At 47.7% G+C, this 27,036-nt stretch overlaps 1 protein-coding gene across 2 annotated transcripts in view; it reads right to left on the reverse strand.

The window, feature by feature from the left end:
* Positions 1–27,036, reverse strand: part of zc3h3 (zinc finger CCCH-type containing 3) — a 54,413-nt gene that overhangs the window by 1,811 nt on the left and 25,566 nt on the right. Inside the window, exons 4-11 of one of the 2 annotated variants that reach the window (XM_060066349.1) lie at positions 23,934–24,078; positions 14,784–14,944; positions 13,092–13,170; positions 12,527–12,685; positions 12,133–12,202; positions 8,630–8,761; positions 1,804–2,018; positions 1,260–1,390 (exon numbers count right to left, since the gene is read on the reverse strand). In XM_060066349.1, coding sequence (XP_059922332.1) covers positions 1,260–1,390; positions 1,804–2,018; positions 8,630–8,761; positions 12,133–12,202; positions 12,527–12,685; positions 13,092–13,170; positions 14,784–14,944; positions 23,934–24,078 — 1,092 coding nt within the window. Of the gene's footprint in view, positions 1–1,259; positions 1,394–1,803; positions 2,019–8,629; positions 8,762–12,132; positions 12,203–12,526; positions 12,686–13,091; positions 13,171–14,783; positions 14,945–23,933; positions 24,079–27,036 lie in introns of both variants that reach the window. The other variant, XM_060066348.1, reaches the window with a different exon arrangement.

Genomic DNA, 27,036 nt, shown 5'->3' on the forward strand with positions numbered 1-27,036 from the left:
GTTTGGATGGCTTCCAGGTATAAAGAGTTTGGTGTGTGTGTGTGTGTGTGTGTGTGTGTGTGTGTGTGTGTGTGTGTGTGTGTGTGTGTGTGTGTGTGTGTGTGAAATATGTTAGTCTAGTTACCAGGGCGAGGTCAAAACACTGAGCTACCGCCTAGCGCCGCTCTGAGCCAAAACATTTAATAGAACTAGTCCATCAGTGATCGACCAATTACAATTACCAATAAATGAAGACCATATCAAATGAAACTATGAAAAATGTGTGTGTATGCTTTTATACCTGCATGTGGGCCTATTAGTGTGTTCACATGCATATTTGTGTTGCATGGAGTATGCAAGTAAGCGTGTGTACATGTTTTTATTAAATGTGTTGAGTGAGCATAGGCGTTTATGAGTCAGTGTGTGTTTTTCTGTGTGTGTGTGTGTGTGTGTGCGTGGGTGCGTGTGTGCAGGGTTTGTGCCAGCAGACTGGAGCAGGTGTCAGGGGGTCGGGAGGGGATGCCTCTGGTCCGTCTGTCAAGTCTGTCGACGGGACCCTCAGCTGTGCCCACCCCTCTCACCCAGACGCCAAACATTGGGATTACACTATTATTATGGTCCAACCAACCGACCCACCACTAACAACAAACGCTAACAATTAACAACGCTTCTATTTCTCATAAATATCAAACATTACGCTGTGCTCGCACCAAAAGCGAATACATTTTTCGTGCAATGAAAAATGCGTTCTTCACGGAAGCGTTTACTCGCGTGAAGAGCGAGCAAACGCCTACCGCGCATAATCCCCAAGGTTTCTTTCTGCCAGCCTTTGCTGATATAACCACCATGGCCACTCTGTTCTTGTTGTGGAAGTCCCGGAGACGTCAGAGATGTCGGAGAGCCTCATAACACCATCTGGTGGCACACACCATCCACCTTCTCCATGAGCTGCACCTGGATAACTGACGCTTTTGTGATCCAATCAGGGCTCCAGGACGTGAGTGACACCGAGAGAATCGCCACGCTAACAAGCTTTCATGATAAAGCTCCACGCAAATTAAGCGCTGAAGTTCAAATATTTGAACTCTAACCTAACCCCTAACCCCTACCTTCTCCTGAATGACATGCATCTGTACGGTCTAACCCCTACCTGCTGTTTATTGACATGTATTTCTATCCACCATCAGTCACTTTGCATAAGAGAGTCTGCTGAGTGACTCTATAGTTAATAGTATATTAGTTTAGGGAGAGGGTGGGGGGCTGGTAGAACACCAACTCACCCTGGAGAGGGGAGGGTCCATCCGCCGTGTCCGGGAGCTCCGTCTCCTCGGGCGAGCTGGAGAGAGAGATGAACGAGGGCAACTTCAGGTCGCCGGGGGTCGTCGGGGGTGTGGTCACAGAGAGGCGGAGCCTAGTGACACAACGACACAAGAAAACATAAGACAGTAAGACTGGCCTTACCTGCTTCTTAATGACATGTATATGAACTCACTAAGTCTTTATGAATCAAAAGCATCTGCTAATTGACTCCAACGCAAGTTACTTTGGCGTTACGGAGTGATCTGGAGGAACGGCGCTCGCATGAGTGAGCAGGGACACACTCCGGTTTACTATGACTGTGATGTAATACGTCACAGTGACAGGCCAAGTAAGAGGGTCAAGTGGTGGCTCGGGTGATCCATTCCCATCTGAAACGGTCCTGGGTTCGATCCCCAATGTCCGACACCGCTGAGCATCATTCAGTGTGGGGCCGATGTCTCAGTGTCTCTCGGGGTCTGCTCTGTGTCTGCGAGGGTGTGCGTTGTGGTGTTTTTTTGTCCTGACCTCTTCGTTGGCTCCTTGCAGCGGGCCCTCCTTGCCGGCTGAGTGGCGGAGGAGCCGGCGCCGGCCGTGGTGGGGGCGGGGCCGGCGGGGGCGGGTCCAGAAGGGGCAGGGCGTCTCTTGCCTCTCTGGCGGTGCTGCAGCTTGCAGCGGGTGCCCTGCGGACAGGAGCCGCTGCGGGAGAAGTCCGGACACACCAGCGTGTGCTTCTTCTTACACTGCACACACAAACGCACACAAACGCATATGTCAATGGGAGAAGACTTTATTCATTACTTTGTTTAGTTAACTGTAATTACAATGTAAGGTGTATGTGTCTTTAATAATACAGTACGTAAAACAGTGTGTTGGTGAGTGAGAGTGAGAATATGAGCGCCTTATATTACAGTGTGTATGTGTGTGTGTATGTGTATGTTTATGAACACGTACACGTGTTTGTGTGTGTGTGCGTTTGTGTGTGTGTGCGGGGGGTATTACAGTGTGTACATGTTACAGTGAGTTTGCGCACGCGTGTGTAAGAAATAGAGTGAGTGTCTGTGATACAGTGTTTGCATGTATTCTAGTTTGAATATTACAGTGTGCATGCATGTATTAGTCTGTGCCGGTGTTTGTATGTTACCGTGTGTACGAATTAAGGTCTGTGCGTGTGTGTGTGTGTGTGTGTGTGTGTGTGTGTGTCTGTGTATTACAGTCTGTACTCATTACAGTCTCTCTGGGTGTGTGTGTGTATGTGTGTGTGCGCCTCTGTGCGTATATTACAGTGTGTATATATTACAGTGAGTGTGCGCAAGCGCGTAGGAGAAGAGAGATAGTGTCTGTGATACAGTGTGTGTGCATGTATTCTAGTGTGTATATTACAGTGTGTACGTATTACAGTCTGTGTGTTTGTCTGTGTCTGTGTGCGTGTGTGTGTGTGTTCCAGTGTAAATTAGTGGCTTCATTCTGTAGGAGATCGGATCTGTTCCACCTGTCAGACCAGCTAATTATACACACTATGTGGCGTAAGTGTGTGAGCAGTGTGTGTGAGCAGTGTGTGTGTGCGAGCAGTGTGTTTTGGGGTCCTCAGCTCATGTTCCTAGATGTTTCAGCCTCGAGAGACCTGGAGGTATACCTTTACTTACATGATCTATATCTGCATGCCATCACTGTCCCTCTCCCACACGCGTGCAATACAAGCCACTGGAGAGCTTTCCTCCAACGACATACTCCAAAATAAACACTGGCACTTGAAGTGTATGTCCTATCCGGACCACGTTTGTACATCATTTTAACATCTGTTCGTATTCACGTCCATCCGTTCATTATTGTCATCCATCCATCAGTCCTTTCATTTATCAACCATTCATATTTCCATCCAATCATTCATCCTTCTATACATTCATCCACCTATCAACCATTCACACATACAGAGTGAAAGAGGGGGTAGAGAGAGAGAGAGAGAGAGAGAGAGAGAGAGAGAGAGAGAGAGAGAGAGAGAGAGAGAGAGAGAGAGAGAGAGAGAGAGAGAGAGAGAGAATCATAGAGCGTTTGAGAGAGAAGGGGATGGATATGTAGAAGTGGACAGATCGTCTTTATACCACGGCAAGTTAACAATTTTCCACCTGATTTAAGGAACCCTGCCAGGTCTCTTGGGCCTATTAGAGAGAGCTCTCTGCAAGGGCCAACACCGGGGAGAGTCAGCATATTTAGCACAGGAGACAGGGAGAGAGAGAGCGAGAGAGAGCGAGAGAGAGAACGAGAGAGAAAAGACCCATCGGGAAAGAGAGTAAGAGAAAGGAAAGGCGAGAGAGGGATAAGTGAATGGAGATGAAGATTCAGAAAAGAGGGACGTCTACAGTAATTTACATTTTCGGCATCAAGCCTAAAAATGTGAAGTTTTTATAGAAGGCATTTTACATTATGCAGAAAGAAACTGTAAAATATGTTGAGTACTTTTATTGCCCACTCAACAAGTAACAAATAAGATAAGGCCTTCTACTCTAGTAAAGTGGATTCCTAGTGCAGTGTTTGATCCAGTAAATGGATCAAGTATAATTGTAATTATGCATATTCATACTCATTTTAATCCACCAGTTTAAACCTGGAGTTGTTAAACATAATGAATTAAAAATCTAGGTATGTCTTTGTAGATGTTCGGTTCATAAATTAGGCATACATTTTCTAATGTGTATTTTTCAGAATGTATATTATGCTTTTCTCTTTAGAACCATCATTTGCAATTGGTTTACAACAAATAAAAAAAAATTGCAAAAAAAAAAACAATCCTGTGTTTGCAGATAATGCCCCTGCAGAGAGTTAGAGAAAGCATTATCATACTTATATAATGTTGTTTTTTGAAGGCAATCACCGTAATGTGAGGCTTCCAAAGTAAAGGTCAAAGATGAACTTATTAATTTGATATGAGCATAGAAACTCAACTTTCCTTTAACACAATACTGCCAGGTTTTAAGTTTAAAAGTAAAGTTTCAACATTGAATTATGAACAAATATGTACATGAACCTATTGAATCCATATTGCGTGGGGTTAAGACTTTTAAAGGCAGACAAAGGGGGCTATGAGAGATGTAAAAACAAGACGAATAAAAGAGAAATTCTGAGTGAGTGAGAGCAGTTAGCAGACAAAACCAGACTTGAAGAAGAGGAGGAGGATCAGGAAGAGGCGGAGGAGGATGGAGAGGAGAAGGGGTTTTAACCCGTAAGCTGCTGGAGTGTCTGGCAGCCCGGCTCAAAGTGCCATCCTCAGCACTTTCCCATCTATAATTACTGCCTGCTATCCATCACACTGCCGCCGCCACACACACACACACACACACACACACACACACACACACACACACACACACACACACACACACACACACACACACACACACACACACACACACACACACACACACACACAGAGATACCCCTCTACACACACACAGCTGCCAGACCCCAGCACTGTGGGCCTGGTTTACAAACACATAGACACACACACCCACAGCAAACGTACACAGCAAACGTACACACACACACACACACACACACACACACACACACACACACACACACACACACACACACACACACACACACACACACACACACACACACACACACACACACACACACACACACACACACACACACACACACACAACATCACACCAACAGCAGAAAATCACAGACCTAAGCACTTTGGCTAATAGAATAAATATTAATATTCCTTTTGTTTTCCGTGCCCTGGGTGGCGGTGCTCTATTTAAATGAGCTCTGACAGTAGGAAGAAGCATGTGTTTCACACTCACTCCAACACACCGACACAGAGGTGACAGATAGAGGGGGGGAGGGAGCGGGATGGGGGAGGAGTAGAGTGAGACAGGGAGGGAGGAAAAGGGGAGAGAGGGCGAGGGAGAGAGGTGGGAGATAGGAAGGGAAAGAGGGAGGTAGGGACGGGGGAGAGAAGGACAGGGAGGGAGGATAAGGGAGAGTGAGGGAAGTGCGGAAGGGAGGGAGGGAAAGAGGGAGGTAGGGAGGGGGGAGTGAAAGAAAGGGAGGGAGGATAAGGGAGAGTGAGGGAAGTGCGGAAGGGAGGGAGGGAAAGAGGGAGGTAGGGAGGGGGGAGTGAAAGAAAGGGAGGGAGGGAGGATAAGGGAGAGTGAAGGAAGTGAGGAAGGGAGGGAGGGAAAGAGGGAAATTGGGATAGGGAGGGATAAATGAGATAGGGAGAGCGGGTGGGGAGAGATGGAAAGGGAAGGATAAAAGAAAAAATATACATATGGCCCAATACACATGGAGCCGATTTTTGGTGAAACCGCATAAGGGTGCACTCACACTAGGCCATCTGGCCGTGGCCGTTGGCCGTTTTCACACCTAACCGTGCTCAAATGACCCCATTGTTCTCTGGCCTGCACTCACACTAGGCCATCTGGCCGTGGCCGCTGGCCGTCGCAACTGTGGCCTGGCCACGGAAGGCTCTTGTACATACGTCATCACGTCGTAACACGTCATCACCAAGCGTCCGCTGCATGGACCATGATAATGTCTGCCGCCAGTCAGAGTTTTAACAACACAGAGAACACAGTTCGCACTTTGCTGAGTCTGTTGCTTATTTGGAGCCGTTCTCAGATAGAGCCCACTCTCACTGCTGTTTTTTTCCGAGTACTTTTTCGACTTCTCTATGGGACCAACGTGAACCAACAGTTGAACCGCTTGACGCCATGTTTACCGTTTAATGGGAAAGAAGGCTCGTCGCCTTTATTATGTCCATGGTCGTCGCATGGACTATACGTCATCCAGCTCAGGTTGCGTAGCCGTGCGTGTGCGCGTGTCGGCTCATTAGCATCTGTACCGTAGCGGCCCGTACCATAGCAGCACACCTCTCCAAGGTGGCCAAGTTGGCCTGGCCTGGCCAGACTGGCCACACTCACACTGGCAGATTTGAGCACGGTTAGGTGTGAAAACGGCCACGGCCACGGCCAGATGGCCTAGTGTGAGTGCACCTAGTAAGCCTTGTGTATTTCGGCCGACCGTCCAGACGGAGCCGGCGGATCCGGTGCCCGAAACCGCACATTTCTGAAACCATGTCCCAGGACGGTTTCAAATCTATCCGGACCTATGCGGTTTCGTGTTAGGATTCATGTGGACGCCTGAAACGCTAACGATGACGTCATTGCCCCCCCACCAGCTTGGTGACGTCAGAGTTGCGTTTAATTTTTTATTAATTTTTTATTCGTTTTCTTTTTGTAGCTTTAAATACAGCCCCTTGATAAATGTAATTACTAACTGTATTAAAAAGTATTAGAGAATAGAGAGTTAAGGAAAGAGAGCCAGAGGAGAGGGACAGAGGGAGTGAGAGGGAGAGCGAGACAGACAGAAGTCCTTTTTCCATCAGATTTTCAAGCGAATTAACTCTTAAAGCGAATTAATTTGTAGCGACATAAGAAGCGCCTAAACGGTTTTCCATCGACAGAATGATTATAGCGAATTAAAATTGTGTCACAATGCCCCGTGTTGAAGCGCATTTTTCTGACCCGCTAGATGATTTTCCATCAACAATGCGCATGCGCGACATTCTATATCGCTTCAGCCGTTTTCCATTACTTTTATGTCGCTAGAACTTTCCCAAAACCACCTCTGCAGAGCGAATTAACTTAGTGCGACAAAATCGGCGTTAGAGCGATATAACCCTTTTTCCATCACATATGTCGCACTAACTTTTGATGCGCATCATTTTAAAGCGCATTATCTTTTTGATGGAAAAAGGACTAATGAGAGAGAGAGAGAGAGAGAGAGAGAGAGAGAGAGAGAGAGAGAGAGAGAGAGAGAGAGAGACAAACAGAGGATGGGGAAGGTAAGGTGTGGGGTAAACAGTGGAGTATGGGTATGGTGGAACGGGGGACAGGGGGGACGGGGGACGGGGGGGTTACGGTGGACATGGGGACAATGCCTAGTTGGCAGGGGGGTTCTAGTGGGTGAGGGGCAGGGCCGTCTCCGTTACCGTCCGGCCCTCAATGTGTCACTCATCCACTAGAGCAATGCCACTAAACGCACCTCTAACCCACAGCTGTCCCTGCCTGTGTGTGTGTGTGTGTGTGTGTGTGTGTGTGTGTGTGTGTGTGTGTGTGTGTGTGTGTGTGTGTGTGTGTGTGTGTGTGTGTGTGTGGATTACCAAGCAACTTGTTTACCTGATCCTAATCTCTTTATGGATCATGTAACATTCCTCAGGATAAAAAGAAGCTTTAATACCACAACAAAAATATAAAATATACACAACACACACATCCCATGCCTGTTTCCAGCCACCAGGTCTGCCTCACTCAAAGTTGAAGGCTAGTTTAATTCACTCATTTTCACATATACACCAGCTTTGACAGCTGCATTCACACATGCACTCCCACTTACACACACTTCCATGCAGACATTCATGCATCCATTCATGCTCAACATCCAGCCACCCATTCGCACAAACTAATTTCAAAATATATATACACCAACATCCACCATTTCTTTATGAACATAATAAATAGACGCCTTGCTTAAAGACACTTTGCCTCAACGATTAAGTCTGGGACAAAACCCTGCCATTACAAGACTAGCTTCACTACACTACACACTGTTGTTATTATTTTTACTATAGCATTTTAATTAGGGTGTTCCCCACCAAGCGTGTGTGCGTGTGTGCGTGTGCGTGTGCGTGTGTGTGTGTGCGTGTGTGTGTGTGCGAGCCTATGTATGGGGAGGCTGAGCAGAGTTAACAGCGGCAGTATCTTAGAGCAGAGCTGCTGTTCAGACCGGCCCTATTCCTCCTAATGGCCTTGGATCTCAGGAGCTCTCCTTAATGCGTGTTAATACAATGATACAGTGAATGTTAGCGGGGCCATAAAACCACCGCCGTTCACCCCGCGGGAACACTGTGGGGGGGGGGGGATGTATACGGCTGTGTGTGTGTGTGTGTGTGTGTGTGTGTGTGTGTGTGTGTGTGTGTGTGTGTGTGTGTGTGTGTGTCCGCATGCTAGCGTGTGCATCGTATAGACTAGAGAGCGTGCCTGTGACTGCGTATGTGAGCACAGTAGGCCAGAGTGTGTGTGCGTGCGTGTGCAGGGTACTTTGTGTGCCGGTGTGTGACAGAAGTCTAGTGTGTGTGTGTGTGTGTGTGTGTGTGTGTGTGTATACATAGAATAGTGTGTGTGCCTGTGTGTGTGTGTGTGTGTGTAAACCAATGTCTGTGTGCGTATAGCATAGTGGATAGTAAGTGTGTGCATGTGTGAGGGTCATTGTGCATGTTTGTATGCATGTGTGCATGTATGTGCGTGGTAATGCCTGTGCGAGTGTGTGTGCGTGGTACCTTTTCCCCCTGTGGGCAGTAGCCCTTGATGAAGTCTTGACACACGGCGGCTGTGCGCGACACATACACATGACTGTAGGGACAGCTACTGTTGTTACAGATCCCGCGCAGGAAGTAGGAACACACCGGCATCTGGAGGGGGAAAATGGTTTTAGAGCTTGTTTCACGTTTGCGCTAGGCCCATGTAAATGTAGTTTTCCATGATCACAAAGCCCATTGAATCTCGAGAGGCACAGTGTCACCGGGACCAGGAGAGACAGCGAAAGAGAAAATAAAGCGAGAGAGAGAGAGGATGTGAGAGGGGGAGAGGTTGAGGCTGTGAGAGGGGAAGAGAACGAGGGAGAGTTGAAGAAAGAAGGAAAAATAAGAAGGAAAATGAATAGAAATGGCAAAAGATTAATTTATTAATTAGGGTTTCAGAGGTGCAAGCGAAAGAGTGCAAGGATTCTGGTCGGGTAGCGAGGGGAGGACTTCCCCGGGGGCAGGGCCTGGGTGGCTTGTGGGGATAGTCATGGTCAGGACAGGAGAGGATCCTTTGGCCTGCAGTGAACCGCCTTCTAAATATTGACCCGGGCTCCTTCAGCTGGGGAGGCCACGGTGATGTGTTCATGGACAAAATGTTCTCTCCATGTCCAGAAGGTGGCTACTGAGCTCTCCCCTTTCCCCCTCACAGGGGGGAGGGGGGGGGGCGGTCGGTGTGGTGATTAGGGGCTCAGTCTTCTCTGGTTTCCTGTTAGTTATTTGTAGGGCGACAGGCCAAGGATTGAGTTGGTATAGATAGACGAACCCCAGGAGAGAGAGAGAGAGAGTACAGTGTGTGCGGTGTGTTGTGGTTGATTTGGGGGGGAGAGGGGTTGAAAAAGGTTGAAAAAGGTTTATTTATATTCAGACTTGTAAAGACTGTTGATAGGGTTGTTATTGCTGCTTTTGCATGTTGTATACATTTATTAATTGGCCAGAGTAAAGTGCTTTAGTTTGGGGTTAGGGTAGAGGGGGATAGTGAGTTAGTTAATTTTGGTCTGGGAACAGTTCATGTTGGGTTAGGGATAGAGTTAGATCAGGTGTATTTAGGTTAAGAGTCATGTTGGGGCATGGCTGGGGTAGGTTAGGGTTAGGTTGGGACTAGGGCTGGTTTTACGGTAGAGTTATGTTAGGGTTGAAGCCCGGGAGATTAGGGTTACGTTAATGGTAGGTTAGGGTTGGGGTTAGGGTTAGGGTTAGGGTTAGTCCAGGGCAGGAGGGCTGGTGGCGTGGCACACAGACAGCTGGACTCTCAGTGAACATAGCATGACATCTGACACAGGTGCAGGCCATTGTGAGTAAGTGAGTGTGTGTGTGTGTGTGTGTTTGTGTGTGAGAGTGTGAGTGTGTGAGTTTGTGCATGCACGGATACAGGCACTTCGGAATAGGAGCTCAGACACCTGTTGAGGGTTATTTATCTTATAGAAAAGACAGCTTTCCCTCTCAAGTGTCCTCAAATCACACACACTTAATCATCTCATGGCTGAGATGCAGGAACCATGGGCCAATGTGAAGACGCACACCGTGGTGCGTTGACTTCAGCCGTAAAGTTTGAAATGTAAGACAGCATGTAAAGCCAAGGTGTTTTCAGAGATGGTTAGGGAAATGTTTCAGCCTGGTTGTTATTTCAAAGATGGTTAAGGTTAGGTACAATCTTTCAAATGATTATGTTTGCGTTTTAGCTCCGAGCTGTTTAGATATATGTCTTAGGTCAGAGGCGTTCAGGTAGAAGTGGCCAAGGTTAAGGTTAGGTGAGGCTGGCTTCAGGGTTCAGGTAAGGCTTTTTCTTTCTTTTAAGGATCTGGGTGAAAGCACCACGGGACCAGAACAGTGCTTCACGTGACACCGCTCTCGCTCCACCCCACACCTGAGATGCTGGCCGTAGAAGACCTCGAGAACTCGAGTACACACAGGGGAACAAGGTGTTTGGACAAGGTCACTCTCACGGATGACGTCCACTCCGGATGACGTCCAATCCGGTCCTTATAACTCCTTAACCTGGCACAGTGTCCTCAGCAGCGCGACCGTGGCTGAGGTGCACGTCACGAAACGGGACACTAGATATACACATGCGTCAGGGCCCAGAGTGTTAAAGGGAGGATCGGTGTGGATGGTGGTTAAGAGCCAGTACGTGCTCTGGGCCCCAACCATACCGCGGTGGTTTGTGAGGTCATCCTTTTCTATGGGTTGAGGCCAAATAAACCACATATATTGTATGCCCTTTCAAAACAGGAATGACATTTCCTAATATTAAAACAAACAACATACAAATCTAGAGATAGACGTTGAGAGAGACTGAGAGCAAAGCATAGCTACAACAACTCAGATATTATTCTCTCTCTCTCTCTCTCTCTCTCTCTCTCTCTCTCTCTCTCTCTCTCGTCGTTAGAATGTAAGGCATCCAGACCTAAAACTTGGATGCAAGATCAGTGTTTGAAACTCTTGGTCCCGTTCAATATCAAAAATACTTCCTGGAACAATGGTGTTGGTTCCAGGAAAAGTAATTTGGTCACATTCTATATGATCTATAATTAGATATAATTGCATGTCTTTTCATGCAACAGACATACGACAACAACTCTGACAGCAATGTTAGGCAGAGTACATTGGAGGTGACCAAGGTGTCACCTCAACTACTAGTTTCATATTCAGCACTCACGTGAAATGAATATCGAATATGAGACAAATTTCGATCTGTCCACACCTGACGGTTAATGTGTTTTGGTGTCCTGCAATGATACAAGAGTGACCAAGACACCCCTCTCTCTATTCCCTAAGCATATAGCATAATATAATAATACATAATAATCATAACAACTGCTATCATGTTGCTATGTTATGGTTGTTTGTTCATTATTTTCTTCATGTTATTGGGACCCGGAACTATCTAATATCTTACATTCATAAATTACAATATTTAAATAAAATAATGTCTCTCTCCATGCCCCCATCCCCCTATCTATCTCTCCCTCTTGCTCCATGTCTCTATGTCTCTCTCTCATACCTCACTAATCAGGTCATGCCTCTGTGGCCCTCTAGCCAGGGACATGAATCCGAGCTGGCCCCCTGACGGTACGCACGATAGTCATGACACAATGTGTTCCAGCAACAGATAAAGATCTACATGTCTGGGTTGTGGTGAGGATTAGTATGGGCGTCGGACCTCATTAAGAACTCCAGTGATAATGGAACTGCGAAGCAGACCTCGGCACCAACAGAGAAAGGTCAACTGTCAGTTGATGGGAGCAGTTAGTAGTTTGGACCCACAGAAAACGTTGGGATCGAACCTGGTACCCCCCAGGAACCAGATGAGCTGCTAGATCTACAGATATGCTATTGCCACTGTGCGTGCGTTCGTACCTTTTATTTCACAACCCTATGTGAGAAGTTACAAGTATGTGCGTCACCATGCGTTCATGTGTGTGTTTGTCTGTGTCACCCTGCTTGTGTGTGTGTTTCCATGCGTGCATGTGTGTGTGTACCTTTTCTTTGTCCACCCTATGTGAGAAGGGACAGGTGCCTGCTGCCTGTTTACAGGTTCCCCGCAGAAACCTTGCAGAACCATTAGGAAGACACCTTGTTAGGATCTTGTCATCACCAGAAACTCAATGTTCAATATGTTAACAATAAATACGCAAAACGTGAATTAAAATGAATAACAAAACTTGTTATTTAGAACTTTTTGGGTTCATTGGTGGGAACTTCTTTACACTTTTTATGCTAATAAGAGAAATAAGAAAATACTTTATTGATCAAATAAATGACATTTCTGAATGCTGAATGCCAAACTGTGTGTGTGTATGTTGCTTGGTAATTGTTTTGATCACCTCCAGAGGAGGGACCTGTTGACAGTACCTCATGCATTTTGTTCATTACCTGGTGCAGACAGCCACCTTGTCTGGGTCGTGGATGTACGGGCAGCTGTCGCCGCGGTTACACTTCCCGAAGCGGTTGTAGTACATACAGTAGTTGCGCGGCTGCTGCTTCTTGCTGTGGGCGTTCCTGATGATGGCCAGACTGCGCTGCACCGCTCGGCTGAAAAAATTAGTTAACAGAGAGTATATAAGAGTTTATGGCACCGGGCTACAGCTGATGCCAACAGAGAGTGTAGCTGTAGTTCATAGCTACCCGTCTACAGTTTAAGCTATCAGAGAATATAGTTGAAGTTTAAAGCTACTGTACCTGGCTACAGGTTATGTTAACGGAGAATATAGTTATAGTTTAAAGTTACCTGGCTACAGGGGATGTTAAAAAGTATAGTTATGGTTTACATCAACCCGTCTACATGTGATGTTAACAAAGTATAGTCGTTGTGTATGCCTACCAGGGGATTAACAGATAAAATGTTGTAGTTCATGGCTACAGGTGATGTCAACAGAGTACAGTTGTAGTTCCTAGCTACAGGTGACATCAACAGAGTATAGTTGTAGTTCAAGGCTACCTGGCCACATGGCGGGTGCTTGAGGGACGACCTCCAGGGGGCGTAGGGGAGCAGACCTGGACAGGACTCGACCACTTTCCTGGTGGTGGAGAAAAGGCACCAATAAATATCAATAAAGAAATTCAAACCTTAATAGCCTAAGCCTATGAGAAGGGCTGTTAAGGAGCTAAACCTCAAAACAGGTTTCATAGATGCTCTATATTTGGACGAGGATGTTTTACGGGCGGATCAACCCAAGAGACAGGAAGGAAATTGTTTTTTGCAAATGTAGAGGGTGAGAAACTAGTGACCATAGACCAGTATTCTTAATTTAGTCAATTTAATACTACATCGACTTCGGTGGTGTGTGTGTGTGTGTGTGTGTGTGTGTGTGTGTGTGTGTGTGTGTGTGTGTGTGTGTGTGTGTGTGTGTGTGTGTGTGTGTGTGTGTGTGTGTGTGTGTGTGTGTGTGTATGTGTGTGTGTGTGTGTGTGTGTGTGGAGGCACATCCTGCATCAACTTGATCTCTGGGTTTATTTATACAGTGGTGGTTTGACACACCAGTGCCAAAGTCAAACGTGCCATGAAGAGCCACTCTGACAACATCATAAACACCATGGAGGCTAGACACTATGGTGGGAAGAGGTGGGAGCCCATGGATGGACAGATATATAAATAGACAAACAGATCTATAGACAGACAGACGGACAGATGCACAGACGTAGAGATGGACAGACAGTTCAAGATAACATATGATCCTATCTAAGCTTCTAATTTAGGAAGGGGTTTCTGGCTGTGAGCTTCGCGGTCACCCCTGGCAGGGGACCAGGAGCAGCAGGCTGGGTGTTGAACATGCGAGACCCCAGCTCCTCTCACCGTCCTGGGGAGCGGAGAGGGGGTGCAGGACACAGCCTGGCTGGAGCACATGGGCTGGCTGCTTTCTCCATTACACCCACGTAGGTAGAGGTGCAGTGAGTGGGTGAGAGAGTGATTGAGTGAGTGAGAGAGAAAGAGGGGAAGAGAGAGCGAGAGAGAGCGAGCAAGAGCGAGAGAGAGCGAGCGAGAGCGAGAGAGAGCGAGCGAGAGCGAGAGACCCTGTCGGGTTGTGCAGGCCCCAACCCTCTCGCTTTTCTGACGGATGACAACTTTATTATTTTAGATGGCAAATCCAGCCAGGTATCCCCCACTAGAAGATTACTGTGGTCAAGCCGGGTCTCCCACACCAGTAGATTACTGTGGTCAAGCCGGGTCTCCCACACCAGTAGATTACTGTGGTCAAGCCGGGTCTCCCACACCAGTAGATTACTGTGGTCAAGCCGGGTCTCCCACACCAGTAGATAACTAGGTCCATGGCACCTACAAACCACTGTCCCCTCCACCCAACTACTGCTGTCACACTACAACCACTTTACTGTATGACCCCTGAACCCTCCCCCACCCAGTCAGATCACAGGGAAGCCACGCTGGGCCAGACATTTGGGGTAGGCAATGCTGCTGAAGGATGCCTACTGGAAGACGTACATTGTGCTTTGTATGTAGAACTTTTCAGCTGCCAGTCAAACACCCATCGCACATAGGACTGCCCTGCCCCCGTTTCCATTTTATCCCCAGAATTTTGAGTGAAGCATCTAGTTTTAAAACCTTCTAAAAGTACAACTCAACATAAACTAGTGAAATGCAGACGGCTATTCTTCCCGTCAGCAGTCAGTCTACCTGTTCGGTTGATTGACATGCTGGCTGCCACGGTGCGGGACAGCTTATTGGCCGACACCCTGTACAGGGACCCGCCGATCCAGCGCATGTCCCGCCCCCTCCAGTGCTGGGGAGTCTGGTGTCGATCCTGTGGGGAGCGCAGGCGACTCTGAAGAAGACTCCTGGGGAAGAGAGGAGGAAGAGGATGATGAGATGAAGAGGACAAAGAGGTCGAGAAAAAGAAGAGAATGAGGAAGAGATTAAGAAAGAGGAAGAGAAGAGGAAAAAAGAGAAGGAGGAGAAGTGGAAGAGGGATAGGTGGAGTAGAGGAGAGGGAGAGAGAGTGACAAAGTGGAAGTGGTGGAAGAGGAGGAAGAGGATGACGAGGAAGAGGTGGTGAAGAGGAAGTTTGAGATTAACAAGAGGAGAAGAATGATTGATAGAAAAGAGGAGAAGGAAAGAAACCCCAAATGAAATACACTTGCAAGATAAGTCACATCCAGTTTATTTATATCAACTTCATAGCTTACACCCAATGGATTGTGATTAAACAGCCGCTCCTAACACAACGAGAAACCTTTATTGAAGAATATACACACAAAACACATGAAAGATACAGCTGTGGCCAACAGTCTCTTCTAAACCGTGGTCCATTGATAAGGTAGTGAGACGGCCGGACCCCATCCCTAGATAGATTCCAGCTACAAAACACTCTATAATTAAAAATGTTTTAACCAACAGCATGTGGTCGAATATTAGCCTCCATCCACACTCTCGCCGTATCTCCTCTCTTCCACTCTCTCTCTCTCTGTTTCACACATTCCCATCTTCTCGGACCAACCCCCACCCCTTCCTCCTCCTTTCCCCTGCCCCCTCCCATGTCACAGCACTCTGTTAAATTGCTCTTCTAATGGAAGGGACGGCGGTGTGGAAATGGAGAGAATTGAAAAGAGGAGGGTAGGAAATCAATGAGATAATAGGCAGGGCAGGGGGCCAGAGACGAGCAGAACACTGGAACCCTCCATGTTGGATCTTAAAGACCACCGAAACACACACGCGCACACACATATATCTCATGAACGATAAAATGTGTGGGGAACACGTAAAAAACACAAAACGTGTACAGTTATGTCCACTAAACGACACTCGCTTGAAGGAGTTGCTTGAATGAAGCGTGTGTGTGTGTGTGTGTGTGTGTGTGTGTGTGTGTGTGTGTGTGTGTGTGTGTGTGTGTGTGTGTGTGTGTGTGTGTGTGTGTGTGTCTGATCTTGGCATAAGTGTGTGTATTCCTGGGGTATGTGTGTGTATTCCTGAGATAAGTGTGTTCATTCCTGGTGTGTGTGTGTGCATGTGTGTGTGCGTGTGAAAGTATGAGAGTGTTGACTCTAAAGTGTTTCCAAAGTGTGTGCGTCCAATAAGTGTGTATGTTTTCATGAAGTGTGTGTGTGTGTGTGTGTGTGTGTGTGTGTGTGTGTGTGTGTGTGTGTGTGTGTGTGTGTGTGTGTGTGTGTGTGTGTGTGTGTGTGTGTGTGTGTGTGCGTGCGCGCATGCGTTCATGAGGTGGGTGTGTGTGATAATGTGAGTGAGCATGGACTGTGAGTGTGGTTCCACAGTGTGTGTGTGTTGGGCGTGTGGGCGTGTGCAGGCAGAGCTGGTGGAGGGGCTGGAGGGGCTGGAGGGGCTGCAGGGGGGGCGGGGGGGGGGGGGGGGCAGGGGTTATGGCGATAAATTGCGCTGCCCTGTCAGTTCCACTCGCCGTGCAGCGCGGCCAGCGTGCCCCGGGCCCGGCCTGCACGCCGGCGCTGGAGGTAATTTGCTGCCGTATTTCAGGTGGGCTGGAAATGGTTTTAGAGCGAGAGTTCAAGTCTTCCATTATAAAGAAAAGAGAGGGTTACCCCAAAAAGACACACACACACACACACACACACACACAGACACAGACACGCACACAGACCCCACACACAGACACACACACGTTAAACACACGCGACTACCATTACACACTATATAAGCCGTGCGACACTTACATGAAGTAGAGAGGCCGCACGCTGCCTCGTGGAGAACAAGGGAAATAAATAATAAAAGACCGCAAATATGAACCATCACGGGGCCATCTCGGGCGCTCCGTGGCTGACCGCCTGCCATAACTCACCCGGCAAACCCACTCAGTTTCACCGCGAGGAGATCAGTGGCTGCCCTACACCGGGGCAACGGCAGCCAGGGGAGCCGTAATGGGGGATAATGTGGGGGCGGTGACTGCCACCCGGGGAGGCTTAAACCGGGCCCCCGGAGCCACAATGGAGGTTAATGGGGATATGACATGAATGGTTAACATAGACAGCAGTTAACCCCGGGGCCCGGGGCGGGGAGAGGGCGGGATGGAGGGGAGGAGAGCGAGATGGCTGGACTGGGCCGAGGAGGTAGAGCAATGCAAAGGAGATGCGAGTTAAAGTTTGTTAACCTGTAGGAGCTGAGGGAAGAGAGCACTGCACATACATGTGTATGCGACGATGCAATGGTTTGTAGAGTGCTTTTCTTGCCAATAAGGACAATTCAGGGTGTCACACACGCACGCGAGCGCGCGCGCGCGCGCACACACACACACACACACACACACACACACACACACACACACACACACACACACACACACACACACACACACACACACACACACACACACACACACACACACACACACACACACACACTCTTATGGACATATGGTGTGTGAGCGTGCCAGAATTGAAACAGATAAAGGCAAGAAACATTGATTTTTTTATAAAACAATGGTGACAGTTCACACTATATTGAACAATTTATCACTATGGTACTCAAAGGAAATCATACCGAATATTGATTTAGATATCACAATCTACTTATGAATTCCAAATCAATGGGAAAGAATCCTACAGAGGTTCATTCATTTGAGTGCTGTATAATACTGTAAATATAAATTCGCTTATACACTAATTTAAGATATCCAACATGAATAATAATTTTTTTTTTTTTTCATTTTGAGGACCAATCAAGAGATCACGTCCCTGAGAAATGGTAAAGGATAATACTGAACCATCAACCTGTGTTATGGAGGTGATGGTTGTGGTAATGACGGCAATGATGGGGATGACGATGATGATGATGATGATGATGAGAGGGAGGGAGGAAAGAGGGAGAGGTGATAGAGAAGGGTGGGGGGTTAAGAAAGTCCCAGGGCAGATGAGAGAGAGTGTGAGATACAAGAGACGATTGGAGCGTTTCTCAAGCCACACGTCTCCTTGACCTGTTCACCATGACGCCCTTGACCTCCGGAAGGGATTTCTGTTATCTAAGAGCGTCCAGGCCCAGCCGGGACACAAATCCACCCAGGGCAGACAGCCCAGCCCTTTCCCCAGGCAGCCATATAGATCTGTGTGAGGTCAACACTACAACACTACACACTCTGAGTGGCCTGAGGGGCCCGGGCAGTTCACACACATTTCGTCAACCAGCTTTGCGGGGGCACGTGAGATCAGAGGGATTATTATAGGGACGGAAGGGTTGACTCCAAGGAAGGCATTGAGCACATCTTGGGGTTGATACTGGAGATCAGTCCAAAATATGGTCATTTTCCGTGGGTTAGCAGTATGTCTATTCTGGCGTCACTTCCTCACTCACAGGTGGGATTATCATTTAACCATGTGAGACATCAACTAGCTTAGTTACTGTTTAAGGGTCTTGTTCAAGGGCACAATAACTCTAATTCCAGAAGAAGCAGAGGGATCGAACAAGCAACCTTCCAGCTGTCAGGTAACCTGCTCTGGCTTCTGAGCTACGGCCTCAATTGCCTGAGGTCAGAGTTTACAGACAAGCCTAACTTGTGTATCAAATACCTTTTTACATGGTTGAATTGAGTTGGTTAGCTGTAGAGGTCAGAGACTGGTAAGCAGGGTACCGCCGACGACTTTTCAACCCCGGATGAAGCACACAGAATGTCCCCGTGCCAAAACTGAAGTTGAAGAAGGAGAGAAACTGAGGAAGATGGGTGGGTTGGTGGGTGGTAGTGCAACGAGGACAGTGTCTCCACACTGAATAAGGAGATGGAGGAGCTTGCAAACAGGGTCTACAGGAAGTCCCTAGTGAGCAGTCAGCACAGTGTGTGTGTGCGTGTGTGCATGTGCTTGTGCTTGTGCTTGTGCGTGTGTGTGTGTGTGTGTGTGCGTGGGCTCTGCTCTGACCATGCGATGCACAGACGAAGGGGAGAGCAACTCAGCACTACCCGTGCCGTTGATGAACGATCTGACTTTTGTTTTGGTGACGGCGAAGGATTCGGAGGGTCGCGCGGCTGCTCAGAATAATGCTGCTCTCGTCTATTTGTCTGCAAGCCAAGCATTAGCAAGCTCATATTGGGGAAACAGTTACCCTTGAAACAGAGCACAGCAAAAACACTCATCGGGCTAATTCCGCCAATGAGCGCGGCTGCCTTGCTTCGGGCGCTGCGCTTATAGTGAACTAAAGCACCACCATAACGCGCCGCACGGCAATCACATCCCACTAAAATAGAACCCTGTGGAAATGAGCGGACATTTTGATTGTTCGAGGAACAACACAAAGACACCGGGAGAGGGAAAAAGGACAGGGGGGGGGGGGGGGGGGAGAGGCGGGAGGCGGTTGGGACGCACGTAACGCTGTGGCGGGGAATAGAGAGAGAGTGATGAGGGAAAGAAAGGATGAATGGGTGCATGAGAAAGGGATGAATCAGGGAACGGATGTGGGAATAGAGGAGAGGTTAAGAGAAGAGAGAGAGAGAGAGAGCAATGGTTCACTTTATTACCCAGTCTATCACATCCTCTACGTTCTGCGGTGATCAATACTCGAGCACTAAACCAGATGAGGGCAAAATAACGGCTGTACGTCGGGGCCGAATAAGGGGCCAGATAAAGGCCTGAACATGGACCCCGGACGGAGTACGCCACTAGACTCTGTGGGTGTTTATGTGTTTGTAAACGTTGAGCATTTTTGGTTAATCATTGTTCAACAGTTCACAGTTAATTAATCATTGAACATCATCGTTTTTTTACAGAATTATTTTCAGACCTTTTTTTCATCTAGTAGTTTGTACTTTGGGGGGCATCCAAAGTGGTAAATAAAGAGTTGTAGGGGGGGGGGGGGGGGGTTGGAGTAGAGAAAACGAGTTAGAGAGGGTCACACTCTGACCTCAATGAAAAGAGATGAGGCAGGACTCAGGTGTATTGCACAGGGTGAAGAGGACACGAAGCAGGTAGACAACAAGAGGGCAACGGAAAGGGCAAAGCCGGCAGAGATGGGGAACCGAGTGAGGAGGTGGGGAGGGGAGAAGGGGGGGAGGGAGGGGAGAAGGGGGGGAGGGAGGGGAGAAGGGGGGGAGGGAGGGCTGGAGGAAGGGGAGGGGCAGGCTGTAATTCATCATCCAGCGCACATGCTTTACGGCTTTCTTAATTCAACTGCTGCTACTATTAATGGAGTTAATGTTGAGATTATATCTATTTTCCGCTGGCGGGGGACTGAAATACGGCGGCCATTTTCTCCTCCCGCCCGGATCCCCCCCACCCCTCTACGGCACTCAATCACCCACAATGCCCATTACCGCTGGCATCACAGGAGCGCACGGCATGATGGGTATACGATGGGTGTCCTGGACCGGGGAGTAGGAAGCTTGGGTGGTAAGAGTAGTGGTTAGGAAGGCGGAGTAAAGGGTGGACATCTCGTAGCGCACAAACATCCCAATAACCCACTAGGCTAATGTTGTTCAAGTTTAGCCATGACAGAATGAAAGAGAAAAAGAAACAAAGAAAGACAGAAAAACCAAGAGAATTTAAGAAAGAAATAACCAAAGAAACAAAGAAGCAAATAAAATAAATACAGATACAAACAAACAAAGACTGGAGGGAAGGAACAAAACCAAGAAAGCTTTCTTGTTCCAAGTGATTGGGCTCGTGGCTAAGAGCCTAGCATTATGTTTTCTGCCTCTGGTGGGCTGATGGCTGCCGGTGTTATGTACAGCAGTTAGTGTGGTTCGTCTCTGATTCTAGGGGCCATATTAGAGCAGACCTGAATCGCGCAGCACAGAGAGGAGAACATGACCTTCCACTAGCATGCTGAGAAGAAGAACCAGACTGGTACCAGCCGTGTGGTGCCTGCAGTCGGCCAGATGTGCAGAGGGGTTGGGTCAGGCAGCGAAGGAGGGGAGGGGTGGAGGTGGATATTGCCAGCCTCTCCAGGGAGCCAACATGTCCCTCTCCCCTGGGCCTGGCCCGGCCCGGACAGGCTGGGCAATATTTCACAGCGTGTCCAGACCTCAAATTGAAAATCCCTTGATGAATCAATATTTACTGCAGCAGCTAAATGAATAGTAATAAGTCACTAGAGGAGAGACGGAGACCTCTCCTCTGTCTCTCAGCTCGGGATTACACAAATGAGCACTGCTTCCCACACATGCATAGACAGCGAAGCACACACAGAAACACAAACACACACACAGACACAGACACACACAAACACATACAAAAGATACAGAAACAGAAAATCAACATATAAACAAATTGATCACATGTGCAAACAGAAAAGTATAGAAGCTATAGAACCAATAGATCCACACACACACACATTCAAACATTAAACACACAGCCATACAAAATGTAACACACCCTGAGTCACACACAAACAATCCACACAGACGAACACACAATTGTGCGCTCAAAGATTATCACACACATGTAACACACAGCCAAAATCTTGAAGAGGAATAAACGTATGTTTGTGAAAAGTGCTGGGAGTGCAGAACCCTGCGCAGTATGAAGTGTCAGAGCCCTCTCCTGCTTATCCGTTGAGCTGGGACCAGAAACACACCTCCCTGCTGTTACAATGGCGGCTGGCGGAGGAACTCCAACTCTGCTTCCTCTGACTCCAGCTCACTCTATTCCACTCACTCAAACACAAGTATAACAAGCACATTTGTGCATGTTACCGGTGGAAGTAAGCGTTGAAGGTAATAGGGCTTTGATATACTTTCGCCCTGGGGCAGTGGTTAGAAAAAAATTTAGGTTTGGGCAAAATGTGTGATTATATTCGAGAGACGAATCAGATGATGTTTTTAGGAGAACAATCGTGACATGATGAACGTATTGCAATATATCTCTAGATAAACGTGATGGTTTGATTTGCAGAATAAGCACAGAGCAGAAGAAAGCCAGGCTAGGAGTGGGTTGACTTGCTACATCGCCAGAATCCAAATGTCAGGATAGGAAGCCAAACGGACTATCCTTCAAAATAAAAGCACAAGTCTACTGGAGATAAATGAATATGGATGCGGCAAACATCTGTACACAGCAGCTGGCCAGATGTTCAACGCACCTGTGTACAAGTGTTAACCGCATGGGCCCGTCTAATGTACATCAAGGTTGTTATGTGAGAGTCTGTGTGGGTGCTTGCAAGTGTGTGTGTGTGTGTGTATTCTAAAGGATAGACAATCATAACCAACCCAGGTAATCAGTTCAGTCATTTTTCACGACTGTTAACTACATACTGTACATAGACACTGCGATGAAGGAGAGAAAATATGCCTCGGTTAATAATCATCATAATTAAAGTGTCTTCCATGTGGCAATGATGCCATGAATATGCCATTAACTAATCCCGCCTGTGGCCTGGTGATGACCTCCTCATAAACATTAATTATTAATTCCATGTATTCTGCCGGTGACATTCCTTTACGACATAGTACTCAATCTGGCTTGCGCTAACGCTGCAGGCTAACGCTGCGGGCTAACGTTGCGGGCTAACGCTGTGGGCTAGTGCTACTGGCTAAAGCTGCAGGCTAGTGCTACGGGCTAACGCTGTGGGCTAGTGTTACGGGCTTACACTGTGGGCTAGTGCTACGGGCTTACGCTGTGGGCTAGTGCTACGGGCTAACGCTGTGGGCTAGTGCTACGGGCTTACGCTGTGGGCTAGTGCTACGGGCTTACGCTGTGGGCTAGTGCTACGGGCTTACGCTGTGGGCTAGTGCTACAGGCTTACGCTGTGGGCTAGTGCTACGGGCTTACGCTGCAGGCTTGTGGGACGCGCTTATCCGGGATGGGGATATGATGAGTGTGAATTCATTGGTATGTTAGTAGCCATAAACATCAATTGAATATTTAATAGTTAGTAATAGAGCAGATGCTTTTATTCTGATTGAAAGTGCCTAGACGGCTGGCATGCACTACAATATTCTAGCCCCCTCAATTCCTTGTTGACCAGAAGCAGATTTTTATTTGCATCACCTCCACGCTGCAGGATCGTGTGTCTACTCTAGACTACTGCACCTCCCTTCTGGCTGGTCTGCCTGCATCCAGAATGCAGCAGCCCACCTGGTCTTCCACCTATCCAAGTCTCCCACACTACATCGCACCTAGGCACCCTGCACTGGCTACTGGTGGCTGCTCGAATCCAATTTAAGTAACCGGTACTTGCCTACCGTGCTGCGAATGGCTCAGACCAATCATACATCTAGACAATCTTCAAAACCAACCCTACACACCTTGCGTCACAGACTGAAACTGATCTGTTCAGGCGGAATCTTGGCCCATTAAGTTTTCTTTTTATTATGTACTCCCATGATTCTGGCAATTTCTGGGCGGTATCTTTAAGGTTGAATGCACCTATTTAGGTTGCTAAGGTCAATGGATTTGAGTATCACGCAGGTGTAAATGTTGCATTCTCTGGGGGTTATTCGGTGTGTACGAGTGAGCGGCATAAATCCCAAACCTTCCTCTATCCACACACTCATATGTACGCTACAGCGCGTAACAACCGATGAGTGATCATCGCAGTGGAAACACATCAAACATGTATTTTCCTGGTTAAATATATGGCTCCGGGGAAAGATCGGGAATATATCCTTCAGATTCAAATCAAAAGGTTTCACAGGTTGTTTTGTTTTGTTTTCAAACTGCATTAGTATTGGACCTTAACAGTATGAATTTTAAATGTTTTAATATGTTGAGCATGATTTATGCTTTGTTGTATTAATTTTGGTTGTCAGACTCCATTACAAATTCTGTAAATAACAGTTGTGCTGAATAAACACAGTGCCAAATTCATGAGGGAAGTCAAACTGCGTCGGGTTTTGTAAATGGATGTGTGTGTACGCCCGTGCGTGGGTGTGTGTGTTACCTGGCAGTCTGGATTCTCTTGGCCCTCCAGGACAGGGAGGGGCTGTAGTGCTGTGTGTTGGCGACGCCCACACGGGCCACCATCTTGTAGCGGCTCCGGAACACCCGCTGGTAGGCGGGGCTGGACGGGGACGGAGGCGTGTGGCCTGCAGGGGACACGGTTGCAATAGGAAACAAAATCAGTGAACATGAACTACCAGCAAAGATCAATCCGACTGCTGAGAAATTGAAAAAAAAAATATATATAAAAAAACATAACCAAACTTTTTTATCTGAAGTTTAGGTTATTTTCCACCACATCACCCATCTCATTTCCTCCTAAATCAGAAATTGTTTTTCATTTCTATTTCGAGATCCCGGGTATGCTTTTTCCCCGGCTAACATCCTGTTTTCCTTGGACATGTGTCATATTACAGCAGCGGGTATGCTGCTCCGCTCAGTCATTAACGAGCCCGCTGGTGTGCACGTGAGCACGTGCGCTCATCTGCGCGAGTTTGTCAGTTGGACTCTGGCAGGTCTACTCTTTTAATAAGCCGCACATGTAAAAATGAGAGCGAATAACAAAGGCAGAATTTTTATGAGTCTAATAAATCATCTCTTTCTCTATGTCTCCTCTCTCTTCCACGACCCTCCCTTCCTCCCTCTCCCTCTATCTCCCTCTATCTCCCTCCCTCCCTGCCTCTCCTCTACTCCCATTCGTTAAGTCCCTCCACAGATCCATCGTTGGGGCGCACGTCGAAAAAAAAACAACTAGCACAAACCCTTTTATTTTCCGTTCTCATATTCATCATGTTGTTTTACGACGGCGGTTCTGAGATACCGACACACACCAACGCTCCGCAGCTGAAGGATAGCGCTAGGCGGCTAACGGATAACGCTCTGCCGCTAACGAATGGCGGTCCCATGGGCGGAACCCGGATAAGTTCTGTACCGAGTACCGAGTTATCTAAGCTAGCAAAAAAAAATCAAACAATAACAGCTCATTAATGCCAGCATCATCCACAGTGATATCAATTAAAACAGGGTGTATTTAATCGTGTGTCATATAACTGTTTGATACTTTAAGTGTGACTAACTTCTGACTTCCAAAGATGTTTGAAAGTGCAAAACAAAAAAAAGTGAATGAATGAAAGCAGAGAAAAAAATGGCTGAAGTAAAGAATGGGCGAAAGAAAGAAATAAAGAAGGGTGTAAAAGAAAGAAGGAATCAGAAAGTGTGTAATTGCCAACTGTTGTGATTGCTGCCATTTTAATTAGCATCATGTAGCAAAGCATGAGAGAGGACGGTACATTGGCAGACAATAAAATGATTCCATTTCCTTCTGTACCATTATACACTCCATCTCTCTCCCTCTCCCCCTCTCTCGCCACCCCCTCTGTTTCGCTCCCCAGGGTGTGTTTGTTTCATTTATCAGCAAGGAAGACGCAGCTTCGGATCAGCTGGAGAATTCATCTCAGACAAACATTTACCGATGAACAAATCACAGGAAGCTGGAGACACGCCAACAAACACGCGCCAACACACACACACACACACACACACACACACACACACACACACACACACACACACACACACACACACACACACACACACACACACACACACACACACACACACACACACACACACACACACACACATTCTCCTTTCTCACACGCAGGCACACACAGACATATACGCAGGGCAAGGAAAAACACACAGGGATGTGCACACCAATATGTCTAACACACACAGTGGCAGATGAAAACATGCTTGCTCACTGAGAGTGATTATAATAGTATGTGGTGGCCGAACACAGGCACAGACATAAAGACAGAGGGAGAGGGAGAGGGAGAGGGAGAGGGAGAGGGAGAGAGAGATACAGAGAGAGACTAAGAGATGCAGACAAGAGAGAAGAACAAAATAGAGGGAGAATGAGCCAAAGGGAGAATTGGTAGGATGCTGGTGTGTATGCATGTGTGTGTGCGTGCGTGTACAGGATTAGTGGCTCGTGGCAGTCACTCAGTCTCCCAGCAGCCATCCGTATTCTCTCAGAGCTATCTGGGTGTCCAGCCAGGTGACGAATGAGACGAGGAAAACACCAGCACCCCCCCTCCACCACCACCAACAGCACCTCAAATCTGCCTCGTACACGCTCCCTCCTCCACCAGCACCACCCCCCTACCTCTGACAAAGCACTTGTTCCAGACCACCTGCTGTATCTACACCTCCGTCCCCCCCCACCCATGTCACAGACCTGTTCCACCTTAGCTACTGCTTAATGGCATCCATCAAGCTACTGGTGTGTGGCCTGTGTGTGTGTGAGCGCAGGTGAATTACATTGTGTGCTTTTTGTTTGCCAGTGTGTGCTTTGTGTTTAAAGGTGCACGTGTTTGAGTGTGGGATAGTTTGTGTACACAAGTGTGTGTGTTAGGTGTATTATTGCGCGTGATTGTGCAGGATTTAGCAGTTTTTAATGTGAACACATGTGTGTGTGTGTGTGTGTGCTAGAAAGTCAGTGTACGTGTCTGTGTTAATGCGTGAGGGTGTCAGCATGTGTGAGAGTGTCTTTGTGTGTGCGTGTGTAAGTGCGTGTGCCTGTCTGATTGTGTGTGTGCTTGTGTGTGTCAGCTGGGGATGGATGGGGCTGTTGAACTGATTGTAAACCACAGCAGGTTGTGTTGGTTGAGTGGCTCCACAAGCGATGGGGTCTCAATCTTACCACACACACACACACACACACACACACACACACACACACACACACACACACACACACACACACACACACACACACACACACACACACACACACACACACACACACACACACACACACACACACAGGGTCTCAATCATGTGCTAATAGAGTGGTGACGGATGGGGTGTCGGGCTGGGCAGCAGGAGCAGCTACCTGAAGGCGCCCATGAAGACCCCAGAACCAAACACCACCTCCCTCTCCACCTGTCTGTCATCCACCATGTGTCACAACTCTGTCGTCGCCCCTACCGCTACTTCATACTGACCCAGTGTCCCAATGTCCCTCCGTCTCCTCTCCTTTTCCCTTTCCCTCTCCACTCTCTTTTAGTCTCCCTCTTCTCTCTCTTTCTCTCTCTTTCAGT

Source organism: Gadus macrocephalus, chromosome 12 (assembly GCF_031168955.1).
Source record: "Gadus macrocephalus chromosome 12, ASM3116895v1".
NCBI classification, from domain to species: Eukaryota; Metazoa; Chordata; class Actinopteri; order Gadiformes; family Gadidae; genus Gadus; species Gadus macrocephalus.